This window comes from Protopterus annectens, chromosome 6.part0, assembly GCF_019279795.1.
Source record: "Protopterus annectens isolate FY-2018-M chromosome 6.part0, PAN1.0, whole genome shotgun sequence".
Classification (NCBI taxonomy): Eukaryota; Metazoa; Chordata; order Ceratodontiformes; family Protopteridae; genus Protopterus; species Protopterus annectens.
This window is the reverse complement of record NC_056737.1, coordinates 706,627,937-706,642,936: the sequence shown is the minus strand read 5'-3', so window position 1 is coordinate 706,642,936 and position 15,000 is coordinate 706,627,937. Positions and strand designations below refer to the sequence as shown.

At 35.0% G+C, this 15,000-nt stretch overlaps 1 protein-coding gene across 1 annotated transcript in view; it reads left to right on the top strand.

Moving 5' to 3' along the window:
- The window catches only part of SYNE2 (spectrin repeat containing nuclear envelope protein 2), a 3,814,665-nt gene that overhangs the window by 183,624 nt on the left and 3,616,041 nt on the right, over positions 1-15,000 (top strand). Inside the window, exon 2 of the mRNA XM_044073561.1 lies at positions 12,657-12,819. Coding sequence (XP_043929496.1) covers positions 12,738-12,819 — 82 coding nt within the window. The 5' untranslated portion in view covers positions 12,657-12,737. The remainder of the gene's footprint in view (positions 1-12,656; positions 12,820-15,000) is intronic.

Below are 15,000 nucleotides of genomic sequence, written 5' to 3'. Positions count from 1 at the left end.
AAAACTGTAGCCCCACCTTTGACAGCTTTAGCTAGCACTACCTGTTCATTATTAGCCAGTGTATCCAAAGCTTGTTTTTCCACCTTGGTTAAATTGCTACCATAATTCCTAAATATAGTACTTTGATTAATGTGTAAATCATGCATAACCTGTTATTCATACAGTTTCTCCCTCAGGTGATAGGGCAGTTGGAATGCAGATTTTTAAATTATAAATCCAGTGACAGAAACTTGGCCCTCACTATTTCTTGAATTATAATAATACTTAAGATTTACATTTCTACAAAAACATTTAACATCTGTACAATCAGCATATTGTGAAGTATAAAAAGAAGGAACAAATCCCAAACCTTTAAGCATACATTTTTCACCCTCAGTGAGATCACACGTTGTCAAATTCACAACCAAATTATTTTCATCAGCATTAGTCCCATCAACAACAGTCAAGTTTTGAGTAAATCCCTGAAAGTATTCTCTGTGCTGTTCCTTGTGTGGTCATTGGTGCTTCCTTTCACCTCTCATAATGGGCCCCCTTTATTTCTAGATTTCTTACATAATGGTGAAGCACCCTCGAAAGTGTCACCAGGATCTGTTTCAGTACTAGGTGGATCTTAAGAAAAATCAGAAACACTAAAGTCAGTATTACTAGTACTTGAGGGATTTTTTCAGAATTGATCATCCCCTTTTATGTTTTATTCTGTTATTTTTATTACCAGCCTTGGAAAACCACACTGATCATTTAGAAGATTTCCATGAAAACATAGTATTACTCTTAAAATCCCCCGTGCCTCTATTAAACTTCTTCTTTAATTTCCGATTCTTCACTTCATTTTCAAAACCATTTACCTCGCTCACATATCTAGCGTATAACACCTGGTAATCATGCTCAAACTGCTGGACACTATCCAAATTAGACTTTAGTTTTACCTTAATAGATTCATAGTAATATCAGTTGAACAAACAACTTACATGTAGTACGCTGTATTGAACACCATCTAGACATAAAAGCTGTATCTTCCTTGCCAACACCAGGCTCCAAATAAATGTACAAACTTCGTGGTGCTATATCAGCACTTAAATATTTTTTAAGCAACTTGATATGCCAAACCATTGCTCTAAACATTTTAGTTAACACAGTCAAGTCTTTAAATAAATTGTCCATTTCAGTCACTTGACTTACCTCCATAGCCGTTGCACACAGTTTGCAGCTGGCAAAGCAAATTGCATCAACCTTGTCTTCCGACAAGTTTCTAATGAATACTCGCAGGTCGCCACCAGTATCCATTAACACTGCTTGTTCAGTTAATTCAATACCATAAGTCAGTTCTCAGTCAACACTCAGCTAAACATGCATCCAGGAACAGCTGCAGGTGCACAAACCAAGACCAGTGCGCAGACCAACCAAAATAAGCCACCAGCTGTCCAGCACAGATAAAAATAAACAATATATATTACAACGGGACCAGTAACCAGCTGGTTACTTTTGGATTACTTCATTTATTAATTAAAAGTGATAACATTGATGCAAAATACCTACTCGTTTATTTATTTACTCTGTTTTGGGTTACATCAGAACATTGGACTATATATTTGATATTTATCTGTGCTGGAAACTTGGTAGATCATTTTGGGTGGTCCATCCACTGGTTTTGGTTCATGCACTGGCAGTTGTTCGTGGATATATATGTATGTGCATGCTTACTTCAAATACGGTGACCTGAGGGAGACCTGAAGAGGGCTGTGCATAAGAGATACCCTCGCAATCTGATAGATTTGGAGCACTTTTGCAAGTAAGAGTGGGCAAATATTGCCAAGTCAAGATGTGCCATGCTGTTAAACCCCTACCCAAGAAGATTGAATGCTGTAATTAAATCAAAAGGGGCTTCAACAAAGTATTAGTTTGAGTGTGCACACACAACAAAGTATTAGTTTAAGGGTGTGCACACTATGCAACTAGCATATTGTATGTTTTATATTTTTTCCCTTAACAGCTTTGTTTGTTTTTCAATTGAATTGTATAGGTTATAGGTCACATTAAAGGTGGGAAAATTTGGAAATGATTTATTGTGGTCTCATTTTTTTATATCACAATATCCTGGCATTTTAACATTTTAACCTTTTTATATCCACTGTATGTGTGTGTGATATTATGATGCCCTCTGCTATGCACAGTTCTCCAATCTTTCTCTGTTTATATATATATATATATATATATATATATATATATATATATATATATATATATATATATATATATATGTATATCTTTATCTATCTATCTATCTATATATATATATATATATATATATACACATACACACACACAACAGGCACTCCAGCACTCCAACATAAGAAAAACAGTAGTCTCTAACTCCGTTTATTCCACAAACAGTCCGTTACCCAGACTGGTTTCGCTGCATGGCATCATCAGTGAGTGTCTCAAAACCACAGAGGCATAACTTTTCAATATCCATACGTTTAAAGAAGCAGCCAACCAAAAAAAACACCCCCCACATGCATATAAACGAGCATACATATACATTTAACATACAAATTTCCATTCTCGCTAAATTAACCCTAGATCCAAATATGTATATACTAATAAACATATAATTTAGTTCTAAATTACCAGTGGGCATTCAGACCCAGTTTAAATAAAGCCCCCAGATTTACAGTCCAGATTCGTTCTTTATTGGTCATCAAAAATGTTTTTTATCCAAAGATAAATGGTCCCCTTCAATTTTATCTATTCCCAGAAACACAAAATGGGCAGTATTATGTTGTATGGTATGCTTATACAATGCACTTTTAGTTCATTTACATTTGATATCGCTCAAGTGCAATGCTATCCATTGTTTAATGGAACAAGAAGTTTGTCCTATATAAAAGGAACCACATTGACATATTGCCATATATATTATCCATTCACTGGAACATGTCATTTTATGTCTTATGTCAAATACTGTGGGTGTGTTAACTGAGGTGAACAGTTTAGTCCTGGAAATAAGGTTACAATATTTGATTGAGAGCCTCAGTCATGAAAAATGAAGAAATATCAGAGAGACTTGCATGACTTTAACAGTGATGTGGTGTTTGTTTGGAAGAAAAACAAGAGGGGTGTCTGTTTTTCTAATTTATAATTTGAGTGCCCTTTGCTGGTGTAATGAAACAGGAAAAAGAGAACTAAAATGGCAGTTGTCACTGAATGCCAACCAACCCCCTGGAATCAGTGATCATATTTCTTTGGTGCCCGTTTTGAAGCAAAAGGCACTCAAATTATATCTATGTACATGATTAATATATTGTATTTTTTATCTTTTTGTAAAACATATTGGAGGGGCTGTTTTATTATCTGTTACATTTAAGGTTTACATTAAGGTCTAACAAAATGTTTTTTACATTCTGTTTTTACACTGTCATGCTGTTACGTTAAAGTGTTAATCTGGACAGGAAGTGAGGTATACTTAAGCACTCATACAGTGGGATCCTATGGTTTTGATAAAGTCTGCAATTTGTCCAGACGAAAGCACTTCCCTTTACTTGTACTGGGTTACTTATTCCTGTATTGCATTACCTGAACTGTGCTGTGGATGGTTTTTACAAGACGTGACAACAGTTCGTTTTTTATCAATAAACTGTTTTTGTGGATTATCAGCTACTGCCTGGATAAACTCTTGGGTACTGTGAGTCAGACTAAGAATGATCTTTTAAGTTTTTTAGTTTTCTTTACACTCCTGCACGCTTGCTTTTTTCATTTGTTTTTGAATTACAGTTATATAAGTGCATTTTATCACTTTTTAAGTGAGTGAAGTATAGTTATATGTTTAATGTTAGTTCTGGTACAGCTTAGTTATATATACTCTTGTCGTATATTGACGGAATTATTACAAATAACATTTTCATTATAAATCACAACATCTTGTAGGTTTAAACAGTAAAAGTACTACAATAAATCTGAAACTGATATAGGAATAATTCATATAAGAAACAATAACGTAAATGTGTGTAACACAGCTAGTTTATTACACCAAACCAGGGAAAAAAGAAACACAGTCACTATAATAGAACACTGAAGGTAATGGAACTGCACCACAGATAAGATATAAAATAATTTTAAAGTAGTAAAGTTGTTTCATAAGGGTACTGCATAATATCATATACACACACACACACACACACACACACACACACACACATATATATATATACACATATACAAATACATTTAATTGCAACATTGTGTGTGTGTGTGTGTGTGTGTGTGTGTGTGTGTGTGTGTGTGTGTACAGAATAAACACTAAAATAACACAAAACACCTTCAGACTTGTTAACAAAATGCCAAACATGCTGTCGTGGTGCATGCTTGTATTTGTTCATATGTGTATCTGTATATGAAATGCTACTTGGTCTTTTATGTTAATTGTATACTAATTTAAAGTTGACGTTAAACTAAATGTAACCTTTCTAGTAAAAGTATGGAAAAATATAATTTACTCCAATGTGTATATTATTGCTGTATTGTTGTCATTAACCCCTTCTCCTCATTTTTCAGTGGGTTTGGGGTACCATTTCAACTCTCTTGAGTCTTTACCACTCTCCTACCTCTTTGGCAGTCGTGACTGACTATTACAGATCTTTTTCACACAATCCGTCTCTGGGCTTGATGTGTTGGTTTCCTCTTGCCTTCTTCCTAACCCTCCTAATTCTTCTTTTCCAAATCTTGTACTTTCCTGCAAATGAAGCACTGTACTCTCTTCTTCTTCGTATGTGGAATTGAGGCTACTTTGGCTGCTGCTCTGATGTCCTCGTTTCTTCATCTTTCTCGGAGTGTGCAGCTACCCATCTCAGGCACTTCATCTCCATTATCTCAAGCTTCCACATATACTCTGTTTTTACTACCCTGTTTTTTTTTTTTCAATAAAGTAGTTCTGGTTACTCCACAGTTGAGAAATCTAGCCCAGTTTCTCAATTGCCCCAGACGTGCTTAGAGTCACACAATAGGCAAATAAAGACTGAGGCAGTCAAGCCCTGGAGCACAGGAAGCAGCTCATTTAACAGCTTATAGCCTCAGTCTTATGTACTAACTTTCAGAAAGAATGTGAATACGAGATTTAATACCTTAAGTAATTAATTAATTTCAAAAAGGAGACGCCAGCAACAAGAGTGGACTGTAGATAGTAGTTTATTGGTTTATAGATAAACTACCAAAACACCAAATAGGTTCCACATACCGGTTTCGGCCCGGATTCAAACCTGGCCTTCTTCAGTGTATAACAATAGAACCAATCAGAAATAAAGGTGTTTATATATAACGTACAATTCAATGATTGGTTGTATAGTAAAAACATTTATATGGTGAACTTTTCTTATGGGCAGCAAATATATTACGATCATTTATTAAGATGATTTGGATTTTTTTGAATGGCCGTTTTATTATCTGTGTTATTAACGGCATTTATATGCATTTACTACCTAACTATGGTTTTCTCCAGGGCACAGTGATTGATGGCATAAAGCATTGTCTAGGGCATTTATAATTTATAATAGTGCCATATTTCGTTTTATGCATTCTAGGGTTTTTTAGCGATCATTGCTGAAACACATGTATATGAATATTAAGTGCATTTATGCAACTGTTTTGATTGTATGCTCCTTATTTTTGTGAAATGTTCCATTGGACATCACCTCATGAAGGACGTAGAAACGCTAACTTGTTAGCGGTCATTTTTTGAAAGCCTTTGGGCGGAAATGGAAATCATTTGTAGCCTATGCTCTATGTTTAAGATATTACAAGTGCAATAACTTTTTATAACAACTCAAGACTATATTGGCACTTTCTCATTTATATTTATATAATAATTATTATCAATATAAGTTGGAGAGGCACAACTATATGGTCTTCACTTACTATTTTTGTCAAATAACAACTAGTGATGAGCAGTATTTTGGATATTGTTATTAGCATGCAAACTTAAACATTAAGCTGATGAATACTGGGAACTCACTGTGTTTATTACAAGTATTGGGGTTCAAACATCAATATTCATATACTATGCCCTAATAGTGGTTATTTCAGGGACATACAAGTAGATACATTCTCATATATATTTTGCCCTTTTGCATACAACAGATTCTTTATGCCACCAAACAATACGGGTCATGATAATCCACTTCTTAGATTAATAATAATTAGGGATTAGTAGTCTTTTGGGTATTGGTATATGTATGCCAATGTCAACAACTAGCTGATGAATATCAGGTAATTATTATTTTGTTTGTTACAACTATTGACTTTATTATATTACTGTCTATACACTACGTCCCAATAGAGGTTATTTGAGGGATAGATAAGTTGATATATTTTCACACAAAATAATACTTCCTGTTTTAAATAGTAGATTCTTTATGTTATTAAAAAGTATAGATTATGATAGCGTCTCCTTTTTGCTATTCATTTGTTTCTCAGCCGTGCAACTCCCTACGTGCAGGAAATACTTGGTTGGGTTTAATTAATTAATTTACCAGGCTAGAGCACTGATCCAAATGGCCCTTTTTCGGGCTCATCCCAGGAGCATTGTCTGAAGTCACCTCATACCGATATGTGTAATACAAATTTCTTCTTTTTTATCATTACATTCAGTGTACTATACATTCCTATCTAATTTTTAATTATTTCCCATTCTCTAATAATTTAATCATTCTCAACAAATTGACTTTGTTGTCCTGTGATCTACAAAATAAAAAAAATCTTCTTTTATCCATGTTTATCCGCTCATTAACTTTCTGTAATTTGTTTGAAAACATAATGAAGTCTACTCTTTTTCTTAAGTTTTGTCTCTTATATGTGTGATCCTGTTCTCTTCTAGTACATAGTAACTAATTTCTACGCATTTTTTCACATCCGTATTCATTTTCTTCATTCTTTATCCAAGACTGATCATTCATCTTCTTTCGTTTATTCCTGTGACACCCCTTTTCTTAACGGCTTTTAACTGCTGCAACAACCAATTACTGTTATTCCTCCTGTTATCAGTAATGTCATGTCCAATATCTTTGTTTCAGCGTTGTTTATTAATGCAGATGCCTCAGAGCATTCTTCCTTTCCCATATTCCACAGTACCTCTCCCCCCCCAAATTTTGAAACTGAAACTTTTTCTTTGTAGTCAGAAATCTCACATCTAATAGAAAAATCTTGTTACACATGTCTACATGATTGGTACGCTGTCAAATATCTTACTGTATTTTTATACTATTTACACTGTTTTCCTTTGTTGCATTTTGCCACCTTCATCTTTGTTGTTCTATACTTTATCTTCTATAGAAATGTTTACTTTTTGTGACATTTCTTCTCATCATCTTTATTTTCCTGTCTTTCATTTTCTTCTGTAGATAGTTCATAATCTGTTTTTTATTGCATCACAATCCCCATACTCTTCTGTTCCTTTATCTTGCTCTGTATCATTCTTTTGAATTTCAGTACATTTCCCTCCTGAAAAAAAAAATCCTAGCTTTTGACATTATTTCATTTATTTAAAACAACGTGTAATTCACTTTTTTTCCATTACCATCACTCTTATCTTTTCTTCCCCTTCTTCATAACTTAAAATTGTCCCTCTTTCATGCATTTTGTACAGTTCAGCTTACATTTTTTTACAGTTTGCCTCTTTCCCCACAAAAATAGATTTTTTTTTATCACAGATACAAGTAGGATGTACTTTATATTTGCAAAGATAACAGATTTTTGGCTGTTCTGTACATCTTTCATTTCCCCCTTCATCATTCATCATAATTATATAAGGTGTATTATATAAAGTTTAATGTTACATTCGGTTCCCATGCCCCAACTTCTTAGTGCAAGAAATCTGGACAGAGCCAAAACAAATAGTGGGACAAAGGCCCCAAAATAGGGTAAAATCTTAAGTATTGCTCATATAAACTCAGAAAGTTGCTAGATTGAAAGGTCTTGTATTATTATGCATTGTCTAAAGGACATGGAGTATGAAACACAAATGATTGCCATTATTTATTGGTTTTAATTATCAGTGATTTGCCAGAAAACCATAAATTTTATGAAGAACATACCAAAAGTATGAGGCAAAAATAATCTGAACATTTTGCAAAAATCTGAACACTTCAAAGGTATGCACCCTTTCTTGCAACAGTCTCAGTACTTTACATAATATTTTGAGAAGTGCTTTAATTTGAATCGCAGTCATATCATCAGTCCTAAATTACGCAGTTGCTGCTTTTGTATTTTATAGATTTGAAGTAAAAAGCACATATTGATTCCACAGGAAATCATAATTGTTCATATCCCCCAAAAATAAAAAGCTTCCAACAAATGAAAATGCTCAAAAGTCATATCACAAAAATGTTCGGTAACCAGGTGAGTCAACAAACTATTTCAAGAGTCCTAAAACCTAATCTGTTTTTTCAAAGCAAATACTATATTTATAGAATATATATTTTGTTTTGCTTTGTTTTAATTCTTACTATGCATATTTTATACTTCCTTAAATTGTGTTCCACCCATTTTCCTTTATCTGCCACTATGCCATATCTCTTCGAGCAGGCTGACTACTTGCAATATTCTCAGTAAGAGTTTCTGATAGCTTTGCACTTTCAGATTCTCATGAATGCACATCCTTCCCCCATCCCACTCACAAAGTCATCCTACTAGAAACACCTTCTTACTTCTTAGATCCTTCCAAAACAGAATCATGATTTTCCATAGTATCTGCTCAGGATATATCACCATTGTCTGTGTGTTCATTTTCATTCATCAAGTTAAAGTAGTGGACCTAAACCTCCTTCATGCAACACAGTAGCCTCCATCTTAGCATGCTGTAAAGATACTACATTTTTCTGCTTCAAGCTGTCATCATCATCATCAGCCAGGAATCTGTCCACTACTTTCCTCTTTCTTCATCTTGGTCCTCCTAGTTAGCAGTAACCTTTCATCACCTTCTAGTGAAAAGAGTAGGTGAATTCTCCTGGTGCCCTGGCCTAATTTTCCCTATTTGGTATGAATGCCGTGTTAGGTCTCCTCTGAAAAGAAGTCATATGCGTAGTGGGACTAAGCTGATCATCAAAAGCATAATTAAATAAATAAATGCTTCAGGATGTGAGTCTGGCAAATAAACCCCCTAAATGCCAGAACTACTGAGTCATATTTATTTTTTTTTACCTTGCCTGCTAAGCAATCCATTCTTCTTGATTTTACGGTGTATAATATGTCTTGGAACCAGTTTGTCTTTACGTATTCCAGAAATTCCATGTCTGGATCTGTCACAAGGTTTTTATACAGGAATTTATAAGGAATCCATACGCTAGAGAAATGGTCAAGTTTCTGGGATTGGGGGATGGGAGACTAGCTCCAGACTGCTAGCATCAAACACATCTAGGAGGTCTTCCTGGATTTTAGGAATAGCAACAGGTTTTAGAGGGTCAAATGCTAGAAATTTCCTGGCTCGTTTGGGGGATAGGTTCAGGGACCTCAGGAAATTGTAACTGGAAATGTTCTGTCATGGTGAGAAAGAGTATCCTTAAATGACAGGTCCAATAGAGGGGTGTGAGAGGCCAGGGTGTCCTCACTGTGGTGCACATTATACTTCTATTTTTAGAATATTCTGGATCTGCAGAATACAGTTGCCATTTCCAGTGGAAGTCTAGCTATGACCCACCCCCTTTGCTATTTCTGTCATAGTTTTCATGATGTACTTACACCACAATGACCACATTCATTTGTTAGGCATGTCCCTGTATGAAAATTACCATGGACAAGGACAACATAGCTTGGACTCACTGCATTACCTTAAGTCTTAACTTAGATAACCAAAAGGGGTGTAGTCACTTGAGTCATATCACTGGTACTAAAACATAAGAAAGGCACACAAATATGAATCACTAAAGAACTCAATGAGTGCCACAAAAGCATGCATTGTTGCCTTGGGTATGCACAAACACCATTCATATCTAAGGCTAGGCTTCAGTTTGAGCATCCAAATGAACACACACACACACACACACACACACACACACTGTAATTTCCAGAGAAGGTTGGTAATATTCTACTACTATCTGGCCACATTGCCCAAGATAGTATACTGTCATTACATCAGATTACCTGAGCTACTGCAAGAGATTACCTGACTGGGGATGTCCCATTTATGGTTTTTCTCTTGTTAATGAGACAATTTTATTATAAATACAAATTGTATTGTGTAGTAGAGTTGTTTGGACATTTAGAAGTGGATGCACTAATCGGTTAGTAAATAACTAACAGACCACCATCCACAAACATTTTAAAAGTTGATAAAATAAAAATACTTTACCTAAGAAAAGATTAGTTGAACAACACAGCTAACCATGAAATATACACAGAGGTATGAAATTGTATAGGGAAACAGAGATAATCATTTTAAGCAAATAGATTACACAAAAGAAAATATGTTTACAGTAGACTTTTTCATGGCTGTTCTTGACTACAGGTATTACAGTGTCCTAAGCTAATGTAGCTGAATTTTCAAACTGTATTACAGGCAGAGACAAGTGCAGGAAGCAAAACTCAGAGGTCACAAGCTGCAGGGTAGTCCTCTTCACTTCTCTTGTCTTACTGTTCACTCATCTGTATGGTTTCCTCTCTTCAACATACAAAGACACCAGTGCAGATAAGCAGTTTCATATTAACCTGCTTGGTTGACTGCTACTTTCTAAACTTTGCTAATTGCTCTTCCATGGCCTTTAGCTTCCTGAACTAGGAATGATAGCAGATATTGAAATCAAAGGGCAAAATAATTCCAGTTCCTGGTTCCCATACCTGCCATGCATTTCATATCTTATGTATAACTGAACTGATGTCTTTCCCAAAAAAATGCTGTTAACATTCTTCAGTTATAGATTTCATATACTCTTCTGTATACTGCACAGAAAAAAGACACACGGTCGCACATCTTTTCATGGCAATGAAAAATATGCATTAAAGGTATACGTTGCATATTTTACTTTATCTTAGGTTCATAGGTAGTTACTAGGCTATCTGCCTGAGGGCATTTATAAGCCTAGCCAGAGTGTGTCAGCTATTGCCGCCCCATTTGCTGCAGGTTTTAAAAGACTTATGTTTGGGAAGCGCAGTGGCATAGTGGTTAGCATTGTCGGCTCACAGCAAGAGGTTCTTCGGTTCGATTCTTGGCTGGGGTTCATTCTCTGTGGAGTCTACATGCCACCCTGCATTCGTGTAGGTTTCCTCTGGATGCTTTGGTTTCCTCCCAAGTTACAAAGACATGCATTTGGAGTGTTTCTACCTGGCCCTCTGCTGAAAATTGGCTCATTCCAAGTTGGACTTTCGCAGTAAAAAATGTTAAAATAAAATAAATTAAGTGCTGCTCACGTCTGTCATCTTCTGATTCAGATAATAGTGGCAGATTTATTCTCAAATATCATGCCATATATGTTGACTATTTACAGCAAGAAACCTATTATGATTTACTTTCTGCCTACCCACTAGCTGCTTATCAGAATAGTTTCTTGCTTTTATGTACTGTTAAGCATGCTGTGGGGAAAAAGTACATTTTAATTAATAAGTCCATTTTATCATAGGTCAGAATCAATGCAATGGAACTTCTTAAATGGTACCAGGTTTCAAAATGGTTTAACATGTGATGTCATAAAGTGAAGTAGTTCTTCCTCAAGCCACATGAACATTTTTATATATTTTTGTCCATATTTTGGTAGACATAAATCCTCATTTTGCAATATCTGTTTAATTTATCTAAGAAGAGAATATCTTAAATGACAACCTATTCCCTTAGCAGCAATTAAAAGAGCAAACAGATTTTTGCAAATAATAATAATAAATAATACAAACATGTCACATCCATTGCAGTTACTTGTGCCTTGTGATTTCACGATGCTGTGGTATTGTAAAAATAAGGTAATTCTTAGGTGATAAATTTTTTAGTTCACATTTGAAAGAACAGAGAGTGGGATGGTTTAGTAATGCAATATTATTTAATAAGAGATTCATATTCTGGAAAGGAAAACATTTTATAATGATTTCTACTACATACATAGTAAGTTATATTAAGCATGGCAGGCCTCATTTCATTTTAAACCAGCAGCCAATCACATATTTAACTAAGTTAGTTGATGATGACACTATGAGAAAGCATTGCAATTTTCTGACTGAAATATGTTGTGGAAGCCATAGCTGTTCAGCCATTGAGGTAAGATATCTTTTAAAAGACCACTGATGAAATTATATTGTGAAAAGAAAAAAAAGGTGAGTAACTGCTTGAAGAGAAAAATGAAAGAAGTTTCTTTTTGTTTGTTATTGCGTGTATGCAAGGGTTTAGAAGAAGCATTCTGTGAAACATTCATATGTTTGAAATGAGGTTAACTTAGAGTCTTCATGGCTTTCTGTTAAAGAACAAAATATACAGATTTGAACTGCTGCTTAGGATTTGCAGGTATCTTTGGACTAATGCCAGCCATGTAGCATAAACTAAACTTCAGCGTAATAACTTTGGAATTTAATCTGGGCGTCGCTTTACTTCTGTGCAAGATTTGACAAGCTCTTATTTATAAGAAAAAATGTTGTCTTTTGCCTGTAGGATTTTCAGACAAGTCACAGAGCTAACCTTCTCCTTTTCCGTATAGGTTGGTATTCTTAACTGAGACTACTGTTTCGTGATTCCCTGCATAATGTGGAGTTAATAGTCCAGTTAAACAGATGGCATCATGGCATCAGGGGACAGCCAGCCATATGTAACAGAAGAGCAAAGCTCCTTCAACATAGATAGTGTGCATCATCTGCTTCAGGGTGAGTTGAAATTACCACATTCAACATACATAGTGTGCATCATCTGCTCCAGGGTGAGTTGAAATTACAACATTCAACATAGATAGTGTGCATCATCTGCTCCAGGGTGAATTGAAATTACCCCATTCTTCATGAAGCTGTGGCATGAAATGGAAGACTACATTGCCTTTGTTCTCCTGCATAGTATTTTGTCACATAAAGAACTACTAAAGTTCATGTTTGCGTGTCGTCTGTTATCCCAATGATCCTGTGTTACACAGGTCTATTTCTTTATTGCCACTGGTCTTGTTCTAACACATGCAACACATTTTGTAATTCAGAGCAGAAAAAAATGCGTAAGATTGTAGCTACTGAGGTGTGTTAACATGTCTACAGTGTGCAATTGACTTGTTACATATAGCAAGAGTATATTATCTCCATCCAGTTTCTGCAAGTGGGAGGTTTTACAGAGCTAAGGCATGCCTACTGTGCAAAATAAATTAGGACTATCGCTGATGGAAAAATAGTTACTATTGTATTTGTAATAACATTAGCAAGATTGACCATTTTAAGTCTTTGATTAAATATTATGTTCATCATACTTGCATTTTAGTCGCATCTAGTCTGCATTACAGCTAGCTAATGTTTACAAAGTTTATGTTTTAATTGCAAGCAAGCTGTTTTTAAGTTAAACATGAATGGAATGCAAAATCATTAGTAAAACCTGAATGTTTTTGATGACATTTCTGAATGGTACAAGTCGTAACAGTACCACATAAATCTGAGAAATTAATTGAAGTACTTAAAATCCTTTCTGGTTTGTGTATCTCTAACATCTTTTAAGAAACGTTATTGATGTTTCTAGATTTGAATTGTATTTTTCATGTAGTTGTCATGGTTTTCTTGACTGGGGTAGTCCCACTAGTCTTTTAGCCTGTTTTCTGAGGGAATGTGAGGTGGTATTCATAGCAGCTAAAGGACACTGGTCATAACACCAGGGAATTTCCTGTTTTTTCATTTTATGAAAAATGTAATCTGAACTCTACCTGATTCTCCTGAGTATGCCCAGTTGTGTTAATGAAGAAAGAGTGTACATTTTAAACTATTTCAGGCAAGGTACAAACCTTTTGGGAAATGTGAGGAAAACACTCTACCTAAATAATGATTGAACTGGTCTACTGGAATTTCTGTTTAGGACATCAGACAGTCTTGTATTCCGTGATGGCATTTCCATAATAGATAATTATGTAGCTGTGTCTTTCACTAAGCCGCACCTACTAAGAGCACTGAACATCAGCGCATTAGCATGGGTGTGTAAGTAAGGGGAATATTCTTGCACTCCTTTACGTTTTTTCGTTCTTTCAAATGTCACACATTAGAAAATAAGTTATTATTCAATACCTTCTACAGAAATTTTAAACCATAACTTTATAATCCTATATTTTGAGTAATACTAATGTTCCTGTGGAAGTTTTAAAGCATAAATGCAATTATGGTGGTGTAAAGCCCCTACATACAGCCACTAGTTTGCTTGTTTGCAGTGTTTCTTTCATTTTCACCATTATTTTTGATAATGTGCACACATTTTATCTAGTTATGACATGCTGTGCCACTCAGAATGCTGACAATGGCTGAGAGTGTGGCCCTTTTTCTTTGCTAACTTGGTTCGGTTATCTTTTATCGTGGGTTTGCACACATTTATTCCGTCTTTCCTCTGACTTATTTGTCTTTATGTCATACAAATATGTTTCTAAGATGAAATAAGTTGTTTTTGTTCTGAATAACATGCATTTACTATCACTTTTACTAAAGAACAATATTGCTGATGGATGCAGTGTTTCAGTTTCCTGTTTCAGGCCACATCACAATCAGTCAGAAGCATTCAAAATTTCATATTATACAACGACCCCCCATTAATATTCAAAAACAAGCACGCTGATTGGTCAGCGTGCATGTTGTAAATCCGTGTTATAGTAATGAAAAAAGGTCTGGATGCCCAGACTTTTTCCATTACTAAAACTCACAGCAACACTGTCTCGCTATGTTAAACGAGTTTAACATAGCGAGACAGCTTTAAAAAAGCAACAGAGATTCTCTGTTGCTTTTTTTTAAAGCTGTCTTGCTATGTTAAAGCCATTTATCATAGCAAAACAGTTTGTAAAAAGCAATGGAGATCTTGCTTTCTCAATTGCTTTTGCCCAC